The 22,958-nt window shown below is 39.1% G+C and overlaps 1 protein-coding gene across 1 annotated transcript in view; it reads right to left on the bottom strand.

Annotated features, from left to right (window-relative positions):
* LOC124170064 (zinc finger protein 236-like) overlaps window positions 1-22,958 on the bottom strand; it is a 149,306-nt gene that overhangs the window by 43,480 nt on the left and 82,868 nt on the right. The window contains 4 exon segments of the mRNA XM_046548750.1: window positions 1,429-1,603; window positions 8,274-8,569; window positions 9,769-9,932; window positions 20,937-21,081. Of these exon segments, the coding sequence (XP_046404706.1) occupies window positions 1,429-1,603; window positions 8,274-8,569; window positions 9,769-9,932; window positions 20,937-21,081 (780 nt within the window).

Here is a 22,958-nt window from a genome sequence, read left to right as displayed (position 1 = left end):
GTCCCAATGAGTTACATACGACTGGTTATACAGGATGTTAAAGATTAAATAAAAGATCGTAGCACTTTTTCCACTAAATTTTTTACAGCGTACAACACGTTTCGGCTCACTGAGCCATCATGTGGTACAAGACTCTTACAAGAGCCATCATCTTGTACCAGATGATGGCTCAGCGAGCCGAAACGCGTTGTACGCAGCAAAAAATTTAGTGGAAAAAGTGCTACGATCTTTTGTTTATTTAAATATGTCTAACTTTCACCAATTGAAGCCTGAATCTGTTGAACTTGATGTAAAAGAGAAGAAATTTATCATTATGAAAAGGTTAGCAGATATGAGTGAGGAATGGATATGAGCTGCGTCAAACCAATCATAGGATTGTTGACTAACGATGATGATTATGTATTTGGACAACAATGTATTCATTCTTACATATCATCTAAAATTATCAATATTGGGTTGTTGTGAAGATACAAATATTGATTTACAATCATATCAATACCATTCAATCTCTCTCATAATATTATAGTAACACATCCTAAATTTACATGATACAGTAAAACCTCTACGTAGTGAACCACTTCACATCGTTAACCTCCATATTTCATAGCATGCATACGGTCTCTTCAGATTTACAAGTGAATTTATAGGCAAACCTCTTTGTAGTGAACCTCTTTATATCGTAAAACCTCCACTTATCATGCCAAGGAGATGTTCCCCCGAGACGACCTAACTAACTCTGCAAATCGTACCGAGACAACTAGATACCATTAATACAGATGCTTTTACGTACATGGAATGATATTTTCAGCAATAAATGCTTATTTTTCATATACACCTTTAATGTGCAGTAATTTTCACGTTAATCATTAGTTGAGGCCATTTCCTTCCATATGAGAGCATACCTAACACTAAATATTGAAAAAGATATCCAACTATTCTAATCATTTTCAGTGACTGTTGAATTAAGAGAGATCACATCGTTTCCTCTAGAATCATGGTAAAAATCATGTGATAGCATTCGCTTTCTTTAATTATTAAATAATAAATACATGTTCACTGATGCATGCATGTTTGTTTAAACACATAAATGTAATGGTTTAAAAGACAGTAGTGCCTTTAATTTCCGAAGGATATGAAAAAATGGTGCATATCACTGAAACCTCCCTATAGTGAACCTCCATGCATCAAATTGCCCAAATTTTGGTCCCTCCATGCCGATGTAAAGAGGTTTTACTGTATTATAATCGTACGTGATTGAGTGATATGATTGACTGAGTACGTAATGAGGAAGCACTGAGGGGAGAGAAGAGAAGTCTTCTGAAAACTCTACGGAGAAGACATTACGATTGCCAGATGAAGTCAATTTTCCAGAGATCTTCAGGACTTATCAAAATACACTTGGACATGACTTGGTGATGTGACTCTCACCTTGGTGGTTGATGACTTGCGTTCCGAGTGCTTCTGCGGTGGGGAAGTCGAGTGAGAAAGTGACGACCATGTTCTCGCCGCTTCCCATCACGCCCTCCTTCAACTGCCCCTCCCCCCCATCCTCCTCGTCGCCCTCTGCAATCACGGACAGCTCGTGACTCCCCTGCTCCATCTCCTGAAACAGCCACATTCATCACTATAGCAACGACAACAACAATGGCTCATCTGACAGCCTAAAGTACCAAAATCAATTTACATTTAATTTTTTTATCCTCTTCACTTTGTGCAAAAAATCCACAGAGGAAAAATCATTCACCTTGACCAGGATTCGAACCCGGATCCCTTGATTTCTCTGTGGATTTTTCGCACTATTTGCGCATTGCGGGTGACTCTATGAAAGTTATCACCGTGGCTAGTCCCAGTATACTTAAATAACTTCTCACTTTAATAATTTTTTAACTTTCTTGCATCATAAACTTGACATGGTCACACCGATGTTCACAATTATGAAACTAGAAATTAAGGATGAGTCGGTTCTTGAATTTTTTTGGTTCTCGGTACCAGTCTGGTTCTCCCCCAACGGCTCTCGGTTCTCAATGCATACTCGGTTCCAAGGTTGAACTCTTATCTTAATCAATGGCAAATTTAAATGAACTACCAAGAGAAATCAATGAAAATAATTTAACTAGAGATATAAATTAGCTGGAAAGCTCTGTAAAAAACTTAAGATCGTCTCCATAATTTTATTTGTCAAGCAAAAAAGTTTAACCCTTTCGGGACAGCATAGTTTTCGTCTTAGCATGATTGCTGTACTGAGCCCCAAGAGACTCTTCTTTCTTGTGGTACGGAGCATTTTTGGAGGGCATTCGTTAAGAAGGGTCTCGCTGAACCTTTTTCGACCCCTCAACACAGGGACTTTGCATTATCTCGGACTCCAAGAGCAGTTGTGCTCCCTCCTTTCCCGGTTTACGACCATACCTGCGGCATTGGTACGCAGTTAACTTATGTATTGCTTATATTTGTATGTATTGTATGTATTTAGCAAATGGATAATTGTTGCTTGCACATAAATTACGGACTTTGAATTGAATTACTCTTTTACTGAGCATTGTCTAATTTTAAACGAAGTTCTAAGGCTATTATTAACGTATTTAATGCAGCAACAATTTCCACGTTGATGTTTATGCATAACTCGAGATATAAGTTAATATTTATCGTAGAATTTCGTTAAAAAATTGTAAATGCTGCTCAAAAGACAAAGGATTCAATTCTCAGTTTATTTTTCTTGAGAAATGAACAAATATTTATTTTGAAACCTGACTGGATAAACCAATGTATGACCGCTGTCCCTTACCTCTATGAGGGGTTATAAAAGAGGAGGGGTCCGGGTACCTGCTCCCTAAATCCTAAACCCCACAGGGTTGGGTCCCGGGACAAAGGTGACGTAAACCGAGAGCTAGAAAACGTATATATACAGCTTTCGTTTTCCTGGCTAGGAAAATCTCACTTGCAAATACACGGCCGTCGTCTCCCGGGTCAGGAAACGTCCACACGTATATATACGCGTATAGTAGGGAAAAGGTTAATAATTTTTTAACTTTCTTGCATCATAAACTAGTCATGCTCACACAGATGTTCACAATTACGAAACTAGAAATTAAAGAGAGTCGGTTCTTAAATTTTTTCAGTTCTCAGTACAGGGAGTTACGTAAGGGATACGTTCCGGCAGACTCTGCATAAGTCGAACATTCTGTGTTAGTGCTTCAGAGATTTCGGAGAAATGCACGGTAAATTCTCGGTAAAGTTTCATTCAATTCACTGCGATATTCACGAACTCTTCCACATATTCTTATGTTTTTAGATTTAAAAAAATCGATAAACATTAATATAGTTTGAGAGTTGCCTCTCTAGCATTGCCAATCAAAATGCGTAGTATTATTCCCCGAATAGATGGATCGCGTGAATTCATGAAAGTACGGTATCTAAACGCTTCATTATTAAACTGAATACTTTAATTGATTCATTATGTTATACTGCGATCTAAAGGCGCATACTTTGCATTGTCTACCTACCTTTAATCATTATATCTTCTGCCTTTTATATATTACGTTGATTGATGAATCTGGTGGTTTCATTGTCCCAGTTAATAGACCAAGGAGTGGTGTCGAAGATGACGAGTAAATAACACACAAAAAAATACCAGTAAATCTCTATATTCTCACATACATTCACACGCACAAACACTCAATCTTTCACGCACGCAAACATACTTCCATACATACATCTCAATAAAATGACGTGAAAATATCATCATTTGAATATTTACTTCCCTGGAAACATCGAAGAGTATTTCCAATGCGCAAAGCTAATTAAAAGGGAGCTTTTATTCAGCCAACTCCGTCATTAACTTGCAACAAAGTTAGTGGGGAAAAGCTTTCAATAAAGCAGTATTCATTTATATTGGCACACAATATGAGAGAACGAGAAAATGCAGGTTGAATTAAAACTTTTGGGCTATGTCGCCGCGTCAGATTTTGGGTGGCCCCAATGTTTCCCGACCGATGATGGTCGCTTTCTCAAGGGAATCTGAAGAGGTGGGATTTAAAATTGGTATATATAGGTATACGTGTCAGATGGTGGGGGGAGAGGAGTGAGAGGTTGGAGGAGTAGGTTGTCGATTATTTTTGCCGATTACGGGTTGCCAAGTACGGCTGATTTTAAGGCCAGTGTCTCTGGTGAAGTTGTTTTTCTCCTCTTTAGATATTTCTATTGCTTCTCTTACGAGTCTCAGTTTAAAGCCTTTCACTCTCGCAACAATTTTTACTTCCTTAAGGTCGATTGTGTGGCCCAGCGCTGCGTGTTTGGCTACCGCGGACTTCGTTGACTGCCCCAGTCGAATTGCTCTCTCGTGCTCCTCTAGACGTGTTTTAACCGATCTGCCTGTTTCGCCGATGTAGTTCTTCCCACAGGTCTGACAAGGAATTCGGTATACCCCTTCGACTTGCAGTGGAGTTCTATCCTTGACGGTTTTCAGTAGATGTTTTATCTGTACGTGAGGCGAGAATATTGTCCTTATCTGGAATTTGCGTAGGATATTTCCTATTCTGTCAGTCGTCCCCTTAATGTACGGCAGGAAGGCTTTCTTCTGGTCGCTGAGGTCATTTACAGAGGAGTTCGCTGCTTCTGCGGTGTTGATTTTGATCTCGTTGTTCTTTCTGATAACTTTATTAAATGTTCGAGAGATAACTCTGTCGTCGAATCCATTTGCCCGTAGAATGGCCTCTAGCTTCTTCCTCTCTCCGGCAAAGTTGTTCTGCTCGCTTATTTTGTAGGAGCGGTGAATTAACGTGTTGACCACTCCATTTATTTGCGCTGGATGATGGTGAGATAAGGCGTGCAGGTACCGATTTGTTGCTGTAGGTTTTTGGTACACTGCATGCCCCAATGTTCCGTACTTCTTCTTTTCAACGAGGACATCTAAGAATGGAAGTTTTCCGTCTTCCTCCACCTCCATTGTAAACTTTATGTTGCTGTTGATCCCGTTCAAATAAGTAAAAAATTCCTGAAGCTTTTCTTTGCCGTGCGTCCAAATGATAAAAGTGTCGTCGATATATCTGACCCAAATCTTCGGCTTGTAGGGGGCGTTCTGAATGGCTGTATCTTCTATGTGCTCCATGAATATATTTGCAATTGCTGGGGAGAGAGGGGAACCCATCGCTGCTCCAGACGTCTGTTGATAAAAATTATTCCTCCACCGGAAGAAAGTGCTCTTGAGGCAAATCTCTGTCATCTTGGCGATGTTTTCTCCGAACCTGTCTTTTATGATATTTACCGCCTCGTCACAAGGAATATTTGTGAAGAGCGATGTTACGTCAAAGCTGACTAGGATGTCTTCTTCTTTGACCTTGACGCCACTAATGATCTGAAGAAAATGTTGTGAGTTTTTCACGAAAGATTTAGCGTCTTCTACTGCGGGCTATAAGATCAGTGCCAGGTATTTCGCTAGTTTATATGCTGGTGAGTCAATGGCGCTGACTATGGGTCTAAGGGGCATTCCTTCCTTATGAATTTTTGGCAGGCCGTAGATACACGGAGTTTTTGGATCTTGTGGGTTGAGTCTTCTTCTATCGGCGGGATCTGGTATATACGTCTTGATTATTTCTGTCACTATCCTCTGACGCGGCGACAAAGCCCAAAAGTTTTAATTCAGCATGACGAGCACCCGCGAAAGTTTTAACGAAGAGAAAATGCAGCTTAAAATCTTTGCAAAATACAACACGGTAACCCAGTAGCCGGAAACATTTATACAAGTACGCAATTAATATCGTGTGTCAACTTTTTCTTCACTTTTTCGCAGCGTTCTTTGCCAGCATTCAAAATTTCAATGCCTTTCCGCAATAAATATTTCTGCTCGAACTTCATTTTCTTTTAATTCCACACATGGAAATGTCCAAACTTAAGGATACAATTTTTAAATAGTTGAAAGTCGGAGTTCGGGTGTGTATGCTGTGTAACAAGCTGTATCGTACACACTTCCATAGCTAGAACTGCAAATTTTCACGTTGATTGGTGACTTGGGGTTAATAAATGATTTTTCCACAGAAATTAATGAAAATTCCTTCGAGGAATGATAAAAATGGGTCACTTTGTTTTGTTTATCACGTAAAAAACTCGATAAACATTCGATATTTTTTCAGCCATTGGTTATACGAGCGAATATCTACATCATCGCGCTCATATTCGAAAATTAACATAATCACTTGAAATAGGTTATCACTTACGTAAGTACGGATTTACGTAAGTCGAGGCATACGTAACTCGGGGGATGCCTGTACTCAATTCTAAGGATGAACTCTTATTATCTGAATTAATGGCAAATTTAAATGAACTACCAAGAGAAATCAATGAAAATAATTTAACTTAAGATATAAAATAGCTGGAAAGCTGTATAAAAAACTTGAGATCGTCTCCATAATTTTAATTGTCAAGCAAAAAAGTTTAAATGCAATGTTGTTATAGACTGCATGATTGACCAATATTACATGGGGCAGACACTGGCTCTTTCTCCAGGTTTTTATTTAAAAAAAATCAACATTTTAACCCCATCTGGGTCTAATCTACACTTTTAATGGACTATTATGCACAGATCCAAGGATGAACAGACAGGCAGCATACAATTCATACAGCAGGAATTAGTGACTTTATCAACTAATCTGTGAAAGGGTTCAGGCAGTCTATTTTTGAAGGCTACAAATGACTCAAGACACGGGTGGAGGATTGAGAAACGTTACAACTACAAGCCTCTTTTATTTTTCAAGCTACAGGGTTCCCGCCCTGAGTAAATAAAAAAATTCACGGTTTTTTCCAGGTTTTCACGGTCTAAATGTTGTCAAATTCACGGTCTATTGATAAGCCATTTTAGGAAGAAATATTGATCACATAACAATGATTGGCTGCAACAAACTTCAACAAATGCGACAGACTCAAAGGCCCCTGTGAAGTTTTCAATTGACTGCTCAAGCTCTGAAGTGTAGTCTGAGTGAGCATTCAGACTTGAGTCAGGTTTTGAAAAGTAGCAACTGAGTCAAATTTGAGTCAGGATCAAGACTAGAGAGTTATGCTCTGGAATACAGGCCTAAGTGAAGCCAGAGTTCCCAAAGAAGGAAGAATTGGTGTTATCCAAATCTCGAAAAGACACGTCTAAACATACTAAAGCCCTGCAGTTATGATCACTATTAGAATTAGCCACAATGGCACCTCTCTCAAGCATAGGTATATTTAGAATTCTCAAACTATGATTTACAAGATAATAAGAGCAATGCATAAACCGTATTTCTTCGAATATAGTCCTTTAATTTTAAGGCTTCAGTTTTGGGAAAAGTTAAAAAGATGAGTTTGAATACTGTCCCCCCTTTTACTTTTACCTTGGGCGTTTTTAGAAAAAAGGGAGGACTATATTCAGACATTCACGGTAATGTTAACGAATTCTGTCAGATTCTTTGAAACTTATATTTCTAATCTAAGCAACTATATCATGTAAAATGTGACGAAAAAAAATTTTAAGTTTGGCGTGACGAATTCATTACTGTTTGGGTCCCTTGAACTTTGATACATTGCGGTTCTTCTGAACGTGTTTCCTGCAGAATGGTTAATGGAAAAATTTTCTCTGAAAGGGTTCCCACTCTAACTAAATCATAAAATTCACGGTTTCTTCCAGGTTTTCACGGTCTAAATGTCGTCAAATTCACGTTTGGTTGATAAGCCATTTTAGGAAGAAATATTGATCACATAAAAATGATTGGCCGCACCTCAACCAAAACTTTAACAAACGCGACAGACGCCATGAATGCAAACGCAGCAATGAAAGTGCTCTCTCTCTCCTGACGTCACCTATCGATATCAAAATTCATCTCGGGCTAACAGTTGTGAATGGGAAAATGGAGGGAAGTTGAGAAGTGCCTGATCTTTTGCCAATCTTTACCGGTCTTCCAATCGCAGGCTTAAGGTCAATGTGTCGTCATGGCACAAGGCACCAATAATTAATTGCACTTCGAATATACGTGTGGAGATAATTGTGTGGACAGTGTCTGCACATGACTGACCTTGAAATATGATCAACATATCGATTTCTCTTGTGATCTGTCAATCTTAGTTCTAAAATCAAGTTAGAGAGATTTTTTTAAAGATTTCATGACGAAATTCACGGCTATTTCCACGTTTTTTCACAGTGGACAAAATTCACGCCTTATTCACGGTTTTAAGGTTTTCACAGTTGAGTGGGAGGCCTGAGCTATCACAATGGACAACAACAATGGCGAACAAGCCCGTTGCGGCTGATTACTCACGTGATCTTGGAGGTCCAGCTGTGAGGAAGCATGCCCCACATCCGCAAGGCATTCCGCACCTTGCGCATCACTCTCTGCACCTCCGACGCCTTCCTCCTGCACCACCACAGCCTCCAACGCTTCCCCTTGCGCGTCAGGGCCTTGCAGTTGTCTCTGCTCTTGCTGGTTCGCCACCTCACGCTCCTGCGCGGCCACCAACTCAGCCGTGTGCGACATAATGTGCCTCCGACACGCCTTGTTCGAGTTGAACGGCGGAGAGTTGCAGTAAGGGCACAGGAAAGTCTCCCTCGGAGTCCCTGCATTCCACCATTCAAAGCATACAATGTAAATTAATGTGCAGCACTCGACAGAGACAAGGAGAAACACTCAAATGGGGAAAGAAAAGCCAGAAGAGGCGAAGGGGTGGGTGTCCAGTAGGGTGCAGAAGTAATATCCAACATATGTATATTCTTTAACCAATGCAGAAAATATGTTCGTTCTTAGGCAAATGGAGACAAAGAAAAAAGGTATAAATACAATGGAGGGAGGACATTCCTGGTACATATATAATTGATACCATCACATACAGCGGATTCATATCCATGAGCCATTAGTTTAAGTATGCCGATTCATTCTGTCGCTACATTCCCTCGCTGTCAAATTCTCTTCTTTCTCCAATAGGGTGCTCTCCTATTATTTTTTTATTGCCTAAATCGAAAAATTATTACTCCTGGAGTACGTATTTCACGCTCTTAGTTTTTTAAATGACGATATCTATTTTTCGCCATTAAATGAAAAGTGAAAATTTTCAAGCGGGCGAAAACGCGACGGCTAAGTATGATTGCCAGGAAAACTCCGTGTGACATCGTTCTGGTTCCCGCTGCCGCAAGTGAGGTGACCTTGGGGCGAGGCTTTGAGTGCTGATACGATGCAGGATGCTAGCAGGTAGCAGAGTACCCTGGTAGCAGATAGCGCTTGGCTTAAATAAGGATTATTAATACCCTATCAAACGAAGGAAACTATCCGACCTTAGCCAGTTTTAATGGGTGGTTATTAAGAAATGTTTCCCTGAGCTCTGTTCCTCATGTAAGCATTGGTAACCTTGGACGAAGTAAAACTCCTATCTACTCGTATAGAAACTAGGTCCCTGTGATATCATGTGGAGTGGCATCGCATGGGCGCCAATCTGGCCTTTTTCAAATGCGGTTAAAATTGACCATTGCCATTCGTCTAAACTGGGATTTCTAAAACCAAATAATTTGTATAATTTGTATGAGAAATCAAATTTCAAGATTTTTCATTTTGAAAACTTGAAAATTTTACTCTCAACAATAATTATCCTGGCAGCTAAATATTTCGTCATTAAAATGTACACTACAATATAATATTTAGTTTAGATATCTCCTAAATAGAGCTGAAATTTTAAGCATTTTTGTTGTTGCTTAGAAGCAACATTTGGTTATAAAGGGTTAATAGTATATATTTATATGTAATCGATTGCAAAATATGTACTCACTTTTTTGGTGGTTGGAGTGCGAGTTGGCCATGTGTCTCTTGAGGCTGCCCGCAGCCACGAACTTCTTGGCGCACTCCGTGCACGAGTAGGGTCGTCTCGAGGGCGCCATGATGGGGACGTGTGTCTTGAGGTGGGAGCGCAGAACGCCCCTCGACACAAACGACCTACAAGGCAACCATCACAGAGTGAGCCACACATCGACTTCCCCTCCAAACACCCCAATTAACACGCATCACATATACATGTTCATGAAAATGGTGGTGGTGAGTGTGGGTCGTGAGTTTTAACGCATTTTTAACGCGTTTTGATGCTAAAATGGATGCTTTCCTATCCAGATTTCAATACATATTTGACACAACTTTTCAATCTAAAAAGTGTAGGGCTTGCATCTCTGACACAAGACTTAATAGTTGGATAACACCTGATATTGTCCACCTAAGCAAAGTAAAACGCGACTTATACAATAAATATAAGCAATGTTGCAGTGATCAAAACAGGACTGCTTATAAATGTTTTGTCAAACAATACAAGAAAATAATCCATAGAGCAAAATCTACTTACAATGATAAATTGATAAAAAACTCAGGGAATGCTACAAAGGCTGCCTGGTCGATTATTAAGAAAGAGAGTAACAAAAATACTGCCTCTTTACCTGAGGACTTGAGTGTTCTACACTCTGGCACTTTGATAACAAACCCATTAACCGTGGCAAATGTTTTTAATGATCACTTTATTGAAACCCCTGAGAAAATACTCAAAACATTAAGCAGCAATCATGCTACCAAAGATCCCTATTACAAGCAACCAGCATCTAAAAATAAGAATGCACCTTTTATTTACCCAGCCACTCCAAGGGAAATTTTACAAATTGGCCTCTCCCTCCATAACAAAATGTCATCGGGCTTTGATGGCATCCCGGATAAGATTATTAAATACTCTATCCCGTTCATCGTAAACCCACTCACCTATTTGTGTAATTTATCAATATCAGAAGGTATTTTCCCTCAGCAGCTAAAGATTTGCAAAGTCTACCCCCTCTTTAAAAAAGGAGACAAAAAGGATTGTAATAACTACAGACCCATAAGTTTACTTTCAGGTTTTTCAAAGATTTTCGAAAAAGTCATGTACAATCGACTTTTAAGTTTTTTAGATAAAAATGCAAGTTTATCCAAATACCAATTTGGCTTCCGACAAAATAAGTCAACAACTGATGCTTTGTTTGAATTTCTAAATGATGCAACTGATGCTCTCGACAAAAATAACCAAACTGTGGGGTTGTTCATTGATCTCAGAAAAGCATTTGATACTGTAAACCACGACATATTGTTGAAATGCCTCTCAAATTATGGTATTACAGGAGTAGCTTATTCTTGGTTAAATTCTTACCTAACAAACAGACACCAAATTGTCCAAATTTCTTACTTGGACTCAAACACAAAATATATAAATAATTGCTCCTCTACTATGAAAGAAGTCAAATATGGTGTACCCCAAGGGTCAATCCTAGGGCCGTTATTGTTCACTTTGTATATTAACGACCTTCCTGAATATCTCCAGGAAGCAAAAACAATCTTATTCGCTGATGACACTAGTATATTGTTGCAAGCCCCAAATTCGCAAGAATTACAGATTAAGGTAAACTCTACAGTTCAAAGTATTCAAATGTGGCTAAAAAATAGTATGTTGGCAGTTAACCTAGAAAAAACTGTATGTATGAACTTAAATTGTAAATCGCCACCAACAGTGGAACTATTCAACTCTGAAATAACTTATGTAAATAATATTTCTTTCCTTGGAATCACACTAGACAAATCCTTGAAGTGGTCTAGACATGTCGAAATTTTAACCACCAAACTGTCACATATTATGTATCAACTGCGCTATTTACGATCAAGTGTTTCTTTGAGTGTTTTAAAATATGTGTACTATGCTAATTTTCAATCCTTAATCTCTTATGGCATTATTTTCTGGGGTGACAGTTGCAATAGCACTGAGGTATTCACTATGCAAAAGAAAGCTGTAAGAATTATGCTAAACCTAAAATATAGAGAATCCTGTCGACCTCACTTTGAGGCACACAAAATTTTAACTCTAACATCCATTTATATTCTGAACTTAATGCTATTCATAAAAAAACGTATAAATTCTCTCCCAAAAAATGCTGACTTCCATTCACATATGACCAGAACCAAAGACTGTTTACATGTGCTACCCAGGAAAACAAAAAGGAGTAGTAATGGTCCTCTACATAAGGGTACAAAACTATATAACCTTTTACCAGAAGAATTGAGAAGTTTGTCTTCTGTAAATAATTTTAAAGTAAATCTGAAAAGATACCTGACTGGAAAGGCATTGTATAGTGTTGATGAATTTATTAACTATTGTAAAGAAAGTATGTAGTTTGATGTGTTAACCTATTAAATGAGAATTGTATACCTGTGCTTAAGGTTTTGTGCTGTGAAGTAAGTGTTGAAGTATACATGGCTGTTGTTCAGCTTTCACTATTGTGTGCTTGAAATTTGTAATGTAACTTTTTTATTTTAGGAAGATGTCTTTGTTTTTTTGAGTGAACATTATCTAAAATACCAATTATGTATTATACTTGACGAAGCCTATACCATTTACTTACTTGTATTGGTTCTTTTGGCTAATAAAACTATTATTATTATTATTCCGTGTGGAAGACTTCTTAAGCATTTGTGCCACCGCTCAGCCAATGGCAAATGACTGCTTACACTGTCACGGGGTCTTCGACACAAATGACCTACAAGTCAACCATCAGAGAGTGATACATCCATCGAATTCCCCTCCAAACACCCCAATACCTCGCTAAAAAATGTTTCTCCAGTTGGCATTTACGCTATAACGGATTTCTGACTGATGTAAAAATTCTTATCCATCAAGCGCCATTTCCAGTAAATGTATTCACGGGAGCTATGTGCATTTGGCTTAACACAGCTGCTTTCGCCGGTACAGTCATTGGTTGTGAGATGGATCAAAAAGGCCAAAAATAGTCTATTATTTGAATTGTTCCTGTCTAATAAATATATTTTTAATATAACTGAGGCAGCGTGGAAAACATGAACAATGTTGCGTTAATAGTCAGCGGCACGCCCACCTGGATCCTCAGCTTCATCTCTCTACTTGTTTTCACCAGGTAGCTCGCTCTACCCCCACCCCTACTGTCATGTGCTAGCGGACAACCCAAGGCATTCTGTGACATAAACGACCTACAAGGTAACCATCACAGAGTGAGTTAAGAGTGAGACATCCATTGACTTCCCCTCCAAACACCCCAATTAACACGCATCACATATACAGTAGAACCTTGGATAATGACCACAATCTGAAAGATTCGCTATCCGAAACGATTTTCCCCCTTAAAAATAAAGGTAACTGAAATAATTTGTTCCTAGCTCATATTGTCTCGCTATTGTGCGTATATATATTGTTAAGTATGTTAAGAACAACCTAAAAAATTATGTTAGTGTCACGCTGACTTGCATTCCCACCATGGTTAGCTGTAGAGCAAGCAGATACACAATGCCTTCCTCCCACCCCTCCCTGCATCCGGTGAGGAAGGGCTGGGAACTGCAAGCTGGCGGATACGTTGGTGGGAAGAAGACACGACGTTGAGTTGGTTTGGAGACGACTTGCGGGATGGATGTATCTGAACGCGAATAAAGAGGAGTTATGGAAAAGACCGGGAATTTGTTATAAATTCCTTAATTCCCTTCCTCGCGTTCCCTCTGCGGCCTCCGGAGGACCCGATAGACTTTACAATTATACTTTGAATAGTAATGTACATAGTCTTTATACAAAATCTCATAGTGTGATACATCATAATATTGTACGAACAAATTTGCCTGATGATATTAAAAATGTGAATGATTATATTTTGTTTAAAAATAAAATGAAAAAACTTTTACTAAGAAAAATGTGTTATTTGGTTGAGGAATATCTAGATGATGCTCTTTAACACTAACCGTATTTCTCCGAGTACAGTCACACCCCCCCACCCTAATTTTGAGGCTTCAGTTTTGGGAAAAAATAAAAAAAATGGGTTTGAACGTAGTCCCCCCCTTAAATTTTATCACGGGCATTTCTGGAAAAAAAGGGGGGACTATATTCAGACAAATACGGTAAATGTAAATATGTGTCCAGGGAAATATACTGTTTGCTATGTTGGTATCTACGTGTATATATTGTATGACTTGAGGTGCCTTATATCTGGGGCATTATTTAATGTACGAGATCGCTGGGAAAATAAAAAAATAATAATATTATTATATGAAAGTTACAGGCTACAAAGGTATTGTATTACATTGTATTAGTTGTACACTTACTATTGTAGGCATTGTATTACTTTGTATCCATTTGGGATCGCACAGCGCCGAACGCAAACATGGCCGCTACGCATCACTGTTCGCTATTTTTAGCGAAATTTTTGATCGTTATCCGAATTGTTCGTTATCAGAGGTGTTCGCTAACCGAGGTTTCACTGTAAATAAAAATGGTTGTGGTGAGTGTATCGTGAGTTTTGATGCATTTTGTGCGGAAGGCTTCTTAACACACTGCGTGCCATGGACATAATATTACATCCTGTTAATCTTTCTTAAGATTGCCTTGGACATAACATTATGCCTCTCTATTTTATTGAATTTGTATGTGTGAAATCGTAATATTTCGCTCGTGGTACCTTTCCAGTTTACTGCTTAGTGGTTCTGTTGTGTTTCAAAAATCAACTGCTCGATGGAAAAAGAGTTCACTTTATGTTTACTTGAGGACAAAAAGTCCTCTGCAGCTACCGGCACTCTCATCTCAGCCCACTTTGTGTGAAAATGTTTTGGAGGAAAGAACCGTTCGTTGAGGGTGCAGAGACCCTTTTTGTCATCCAAGATTTTGAATGCTTTGCTTGGAACTAGAGATGTGCGAATAGTATCCGCGAATACTCGAATACCTCGAATAATAGAAAGTATTCGATATTCGAGGTTTCGAATAGTTATGCGAAAAGTACCGTCTCGAATACCTCGAATACTTTGAATTTCGCGTCACACACTGTCGCACGTACGTCGTTGGTAGTTGAATTGGAAAAATGTAGAGAACTGTAGTCATTTAGTGCTCGCAGCGCCGTTTTACGCAAGTTGACAAAGTACATCAAATTCGTGGATTTTAGCGGTGAAAAGAGTTCTACGAGGGGAACCGAAAATGGTCGGGTGAAAAAATCCGAAAATCCCCGATTCCCCCCACCAGGAGAACCTCAGTGCCGTGGGATAGCAACCTTAGGGCATTTCCCACGATCCGCTATCCCCCTCCATTCAGCACTCGCCTCACCCACTCTGAAGCTTTCCTCTTCTCCGAAATCAAACAAAAGGTCCCAGCTCGCACAGGGATCGCATTACGAAGACCCCTGCTTCGAAAAAAATATCGAGTTACGAGAACAATAAAAACGTGTTTCACGCCCTCCCCCCTTTTCTCACCCACTGACCTTTTTCTGGCTACCTGCTTCGAAGTTCCCCATTTCTGGAGGTCAACTGCTGTGTGAGTACCGTGGGATACTTACATTAGCGCATTTCCCAAGATCCGGTATCCCTCTCCATTCAGCGCTAGCCCGCCCCCCTCTGAGGCTTTCCTCTTCTTAGAAATAAAAAAAAAGGTCACAGCTCGCGCAGGGATCATATTACGAAGACCTTAGCTTCGAAAAAATACCAAGTTACACGAGAACAATAGAAACGTGTTTCGGGCCCTCCCTTTTCTCCCCCACTAACCTTTTTTTTCCTACCAGCTTCGAAGTTCCCCATTTCTGTGGAGGTCAACCGCTGCATGAGTCATCTATTAGCACAAAAGGTGTCTAAGAATGACTTTCGTCAATTGATGTTACACCTTTATTGAATTGAAATATTAGTAATGTGCGCGTAATTTCAAAAAGAATAAGACCAAACACGTCGTATTTCTGAGTTTATTTAAGCATTTTACGCAAAGAAATAAATATCAAAATACGACAGAGACTTAGCATTCTGGCGAAACTCGATATGAGCAGCAGAGCTTCTCGGAAGTTGATGCAGTATTTTTTTCCGAAAACATATATCAAGTTACAATTTATGAGTGGTGCTATAAATCTTTATTGTTACAGTCCCAGACTAAGGGATATTTTCTCAGAATATTTGGTTTCTCCCTGATAGCAATTCCAATTCATCTTCTTATCTCATGAGAACTCCCAAAGATGGACTGAAAATAATTGAAGAAAATCCGGTGGAAAAGAGCTTGTATTTTGCAAAATGCCTCAGATTGTCAGCTAGCACTTGGCAGCAGGAGTGGGGGTTAAGCGATGTTAGTTGAATTAATTATATGCCCAATTGTTTCCATAAAATTAAAATATTCATTAATCAGCTAAATTCCTGTTCGAATCATTTAAAGGAAATCAAAATTACTCCCCAAAATCTTGTGTTGCCTGCTGCATAGGCAACCGAGTCAAACATTCCAGAATTCATCATTTAGTATTCGAGGTATTCGAAATTCGAGGTATTCGAATATTCGAGCAATGATTTAATATTCGAATTCGATATTCGAATTCGAGAAATCTGCTATTCGACCCATCTCTACTTGGAACCATGCTTTTTTATGATTTCCATGGTTTAAAATCCATTCCATCAAATTGAGCATAATTAAAAAAAATTATTATGCATTTTATGGCAGTATCATTTGTTGCAACTTTTTTATTTTTAAAAAACAGTAGGTTTTCATTATTAAGACATTGACCGCCATGATGTTTTTAGTAGATATGTCCTCTGACGCCATTACTGTTTTCATTCCGTTAACTATTCCCGGATCATAAAACATTAAATGTGATTTTGTACTTTACTTTAAAATAAATATTTATATTCTGATGCCACAACGATCATAGCCCATACATTCTGGTCACTCCGGCGTCAGAAATCCACTTAGAAACAGTCGCTCGGAGGCCGGTCAGTATGACTTGGGTGGCGTGACAGGAGCCACTCGACTCCGGTCATTATGACCGGCATGGCGGTCAACAAGTTAAATAATATATTTAAAAGTTAGTAATAAATAATATTCAACTTGTTCATAAAGGAGAGCAAAGTCCATTTCTAATGAAATACACATCGATATTAATATATTTTTTATGCTAATGTTTTAAAAAATTGTACGAATCTAGTAAAAATGGCGGGAAATTTCAGCAGGGCTTTAAAATTAGGGGCCTGCACCCAGAGTGTTAAGCAGTCATGCCGCCCGCCCCTCCCAGCCCATGGCGAATGACTGTGCTTATACTGTCACGGGACCTACGATGGTTCTTTCGATTCCCCTGTCACCCTGTCCCCACCGCTGGGTATGTATCTCTTTTCGGCCCGTAATCATCAATTGAACTCCTAGCATCTCTAAGGAAGCAGGGGGATTTCATCTCAAATCAGGCAGAGGGGTGTCAGGTGACCATCACCGATTTCTCTGAAATTTATATATATGTGAAAGCAGTATCCTTATGATGAATAATGATGCCTTTATCTCAGCTCAGAACTGAACCGTCATAAAGTTACCGTCCTATGAACATTGCAGTGCCAGGCCAAAAAATGAAAAATCACGTAAATGCTGATTACTAAGGAACCATGAACCATAATGCAGTGATTATTGTTTCATTTTGAAGAAAATTCATTTATGCACATTATGGCATAACTTGCAAGTCATTTGAAGCAATAATAAACAAATAGGACTTGTTTAAACAATAAAAATTAGTCATTATTTAACAATTTATTACTAAAAAAGGCCTCCCTTTATTTTCTTTAAAATTTCTCAGGGGGTAGTTTAAATGTTCTGCTTTCAACTAAAAAAATTAAAAAAGGTAGTATTTTTATACTTTTTTTTTAAGGTATGTCAAAGTTAGGCATGTTTTTGACTCTTTTAAACCAAGATTGCATACCTTCAAGGGGATAAAAATGAAGTTTCATTCTACTTAGCATTCATAACAGTGAAAAGTTCATATCTGAATGATTGGTTACATCTATTGAGTGAAAGCAAGTTCAATCTTGTTTACTTCCATGGCATCCAATGTGTGCAAACACCCACTGCTACTGGCTGGAAATGGTGAATGGTTCCTTAGTAATCAGCATTTACATGATTTTTCATTTTTTACTCTGAGGCCTGACACTGCAATGTTCAAAGGACGGTAACTTCATGACGGTTCGGTTCTGAGCTGAGATAAAGGCATCATTATTCATCATAAGGATACTGCTTTCACAAGTATAACTTTCAAAGAAATCGGTGATGGTCACCTGACATGATTTTGCACTATATGCCTGTTACGTTCGTTTAACGTTCCTTTTAGTAATTTCTGTAAATTTACAATTGAACTTGATTAGCGGTCTGTGAGACAGCACGTCACTTACTAAGAATGCATCAAGAAAAGGAATAAGCGGGATAAATTTCATGGCTACTTACTACTTAGCCTTCCAACTTTAACATTTAAGGCCTTTTTTGAATCTGGCGAAATATTGATACATAAATATAATACAGTGGAACCTCGATCTGTCGTTTTTCAGGGGGATGGATGAAAAGAACGATGAATGCGGGAAAACGATCAATGCGGGAATGGTTGTCCGGGTTGCCTATTTCCCAGGATCAGCTGGATTTTTGCGAATTATGACATTCATTAATGGATTCAAACAAGATTTCAGCTGATTACAGGAATATTATTACACTATCGAAACACTTAGGTCATATTGTTGATTCGACTTATCTCTCTTTCTAAAATCCTAAAGGAACAAGCCGCCTTGCTAAAAATATGTTTGCACTCCACTCGGAATTTTCACGGCTATTATGCATTTCTGTCTGATGTAAAAACTCTTATCCATCAAATGCCATTTCAAGTACACGTATTTACTAGAGAAATGTTCGTGTTATGCCTCAAACAACTGATTTCGCCGTCGCAGTGATTGGTTATGAAATGGATCAAGAAGGCCAATAATAAGAATAAAACTAATAAAAATGAAACCGGACTCCATTGAACCCACGCGGAAAACACTCGCTAGTTTTAAGTCAACCCACCCCGGAAAGTACGGAACCACTCGTGCGAGGTGAAGTTCGGCACTAATGCTATCGCGTACGGCGTAGGCAGAACTTACTGCAGAGGGTGAAGCATGACCATACGACTGCGCAATGAAATTTTTTATCCTATAGAGAAGGCAACTTACCCACTCATTTCTAACAATAAGTAGCGTAGCTCTAGATGAGCAGATGAATTCAGATTGCTAGTCGAGAGAAACAAAATATCCAGAGAAGACATCGCTTCGCTAGCAACTCAGACAAGTGAAACTTGTAGCATAACTCGTAAATTGTAAGCAGACGCCCTGTTTTCGAAAAAAATCGCATCAACTGCCGTGAAGCTCTCTATCAGCTGCGAGGATATCGTTATTCGCCAGAAATCACCATCTTATTATTCCAACTCTTTCCTTGCTTAAAATGCTTAAATAACGTTAGAAATACGTCATGTTTGGTATTAATCTTTACTGAATTACGTGTACATCACTAATATCTCAATATAATAAAAGTATAATACCAATTGCTGAAATTCATTTCTACACAGCTTTTGAGCTAATCGGTGATTCATGCAGCAGTTGACCTCCAGAGGTGGGGATCTTTGTAGCGAGTCAGCTAAAAAGAAGTCGGTGGTCGAGAAAGGGGGAAGCGTGAAAAAGGTTTCTTTTGTTCTCGAGTAACTTGATATTTTATTTCCAAGCTAAGGTCTTCGTAATACGATCCCTGCTCGAGCTGGGACCTTTTTTTTATTTCGGAGAAGAGGAAAGCTTCAGACGGGGAGAGGCGAGTGCTGAATGGAGGGGGATACCGGATCTTGGGAAATGCGATAATGTAACTATCCCACGGCACTCAGCTTCTCCCTATCGTATTTCAATCTCCTGGGGAAGATTCAAACTTTGTGTCTGTCGTTATTAGCCGTAAACAACACGTTATAAACACTTCGTCTCATTTTCGTCAAACGATAGATGCGGGAAAATTATACGACGGGACCGCGATCGTCAAACGATAAATGCGGGAAAACGATACTTCGGGGAACGATAGATGCGGGAAAAAATTACATTGTCTTTATGGAACTTAATTCGGGACCAGGAGCGGCGAACGATGAATGCGGGAAAACGATGAATGCGGGAACGATAAATCGGGGTTCCACTGTACATAATTTTAACTCAAGTGTTTTTGTCATCAGGTTTTTGATCCTGCTTCAAATCACAATTTTTTATGACAAATTGGTTCGTATTGGGAGTGTAAAATTTTTAATTCAAGTTTTAAAATAGTTAAACATTCAAATAAAAATTAAACAAAACAATAAAAATGGCGTAGCAATATTTTATGAATTTTTGATTTATTGCGGTCTCCCAGACCGCATGTCACTGGTCGTGTAACAAGAATTGCACATCACTGGTTAAGGGTTAAAAATCCAATGTATAAGGTTTCATGTACTTTTTATGGCTTACTGCAAATAAATAAATAATTAGTTGATAGTTAGTATTGCTGGTGCATGACTCACTTGTCGCATGAGGTGCATCGAAAAGGCCTCTCTCCGGTGAAATGGAGAGCTACGCCAAATTATCTTAAGCCTGAATCACACGATCATTTTATCCGTCATTTCCCAGTGATAACTATAGCGATCACTAGAGTGATCACTCGCAAATGAACTTCACCGGCAATTGTTTTTGCGATCACAATTGCAATGAGAATTCCCATCCCTTTTTATCATCACTCGTCCAGTCGCTTTTTCCGATGCTGATACCACATATCAGCCAATCAGAAGGCAATGCCCGTACGGAGTGATTGTAGCGCAACGTTTCACAATCCTGGGAACGACACAAGTAAACATAAACATGCTATATATTTACATTATACGGGTCCCATGAAAACGAGCTGCGATGTCGGGAATAATTCAAGAAGCGACCTCGGGAGTGACCGTGTGATTCAGAAAAATGATCATTGAAGCGATCTCTTTTCGTGACGAAAGAAAATGATCCCTCTAGTGTTTACTTTTTGTGACGAAAGGAAACGATCGTGTGATTCAGGCCTTAAGATTGTTGACTAATGATGACAGATTGATTGTAATAAATAAATAATTAGTTGATAGTTAGTATTGCTGGTGCATGACTCACTTGTCGCATGAGGTGCATCGAAAAGGCCGCTCTCCGGTGTGTGAGCGGACGTGCTGCTTGAGGTGCGAGAGCTTCTTGAAGGCCGAGGTGCAGTGCGGGCAGGCGTGCGGCCTCACCTCCTCCCCCTTCACCCCTCCATCCCCACCTGCAACAGACACACACACACGAGACACAATTGACAAGTGGAATACGTGCGTAGGTTTCCGCGGCGTTGTCCACGATGACTGCTAATTTTCGGGTTCTCCAGCTGCGTCTGTCGTTTATGGTTGACAACAGTTTCGGAAGCCATCCTGCTTCTGTCTTCAGGTCGAAGGACCTTTCGCCAACAGTTTCGGAAGCCATAAACGACAGACACGGCTGGAGAACCAGAAAATTAGCAGTCACAAATGACAAGGGTTGACCGAATCAAGGGACAAGCCATTAAATGTGCCAACACCTAATCCAAAACGAATCAATCAGATCCCTGAAATAGGGCAGTTTCCTCCATCAAAGAAAACAAAAGGCGTTGATCGCAAGCGACCCAGACGTTAAGCGAATACGGTGGTTTCCTATAATTTTTTTTGCCTCAATTGAAAGATTATTACTCCTGTAGTATGCATTTCACGCTTTTAGATTTTTAAATGACGATATCTATTTTTTGCGATTAAATGAAAAGTGAAAATTTTCAAGCGCACAAAAATGTGACTGTTAAGTAGGAATGATGGGAAAACTACGTGTGACGTCGTTCTGGTTCCCGCTGTCGCCGTGTGAGGTGACCTTGCGGCAAGGCTTTGAGTGCTGATATGACGCATGATGCTAGAAGGTAGCTGAGTACCATGCTAGCTGGTAGCGCTTGGCTTAAATAAGTATTATTTATACCTTATCAAGCAAAGAAAACTTTCAGACCTTAGCCAGTTTTAATAGGTGATTATTGAGAGAGACGTTTCCCCGAGCTCTGTGCCTCAAGCATGCATTGGTAACCTCAGACGATGTATAACTCCTATCCTTTCGCGTAGAAACTAGGTCCCTGTGACGTCATGTGGAGTGGCATCGCATGGGCACCAATCTGGCCTTTTTAAAATGAGGTTAAAAATGGACCATAGCCATTCGTCTAAACCGGTATTTCTAAAACGAAATAATTTGTATATAATGAATACAGTAATGGTGGGTAACGAATCGCAATCAATGCCTTTCGTTTTCTTTGATGAAGGAAACTACCCTATTAGACTCACTCACTGAGGTTTCCAACTTATCCAATTCTCTCTAATCGAGGTTTGAATGTAGTTGAGCAATAAATTTAACAACAAAATTTTAGGTTAAAAATACAGTAAAAGGAAACCCTTTGCAGCAAAATTTGAAGGAAACCTCCCTATTTCAAAGTCATTGGCCTGGTCTTGGAATGGTCCAATGGACAATCCACGTAAAAGAACCTCTCGTAATGAACCTCCCCAATAGGGTAGTTTCCTCCATCAAAGCAAACGATAGGCATTGATTGCGATTTGTTACCCACCATTAGTGCATTCATCTTCTATATTATTTCTACTGTATAGATACCTTTTTCTCAACTTATACACAACCTAACTCTACAAATGAGGTACCAAAATGCACAGAAATTATCAGAGAACATGCGACGGCATATCTTACTTCCTAAATATTGCTATTGTTTCCTAAAATTGGTTTTTAAATAATCAAAAAAAACTAAAAAAAAAAAAAACAAAAACCAGTAAATATTCCTGACGTTAACGGTGCACAAACTGATACATTTGTTCATTCCCAACAAAATCTCGCATTCTTTAAATAACTTTTATCAAAATGCGGCTGATTCCACATTTAAGTCTCCTGTTGATACGTAAGTATGAGTCATCATGTGCGTTTAACAGAGGATAGTGTAATTACTTCCAATGTTGTGTTTAAAGAGGTCCTCTGACCTCAATTTGTGCATGAGCATTCCAAATAGATTTGTACATAAGACCATTCCCTTCTTTTCTACATTTTAAAATTAGGAACGTGCCCATCCCTCTGTGGACCTGCATTGAAAAGGGC

This window comes from Ischnura elegans, chromosome 13 (assembly GCF_921293095.1).
Source record: "Ischnura elegans chromosome 13, ioIscEleg1.1, whole genome shotgun sequence".
In the NCBI taxonomy this organism is placed as follows: domain Eukaryota; kingdom Metazoa; phylum Arthropoda; class Insecta; order Odonata; family Coenagrionidae; genus Ischnura; species Ischnura elegans.
Note: the sequence above shows the minus strand (reverse complement) of the source record. Positions and strands in the feature narration are given on the sequence as shown.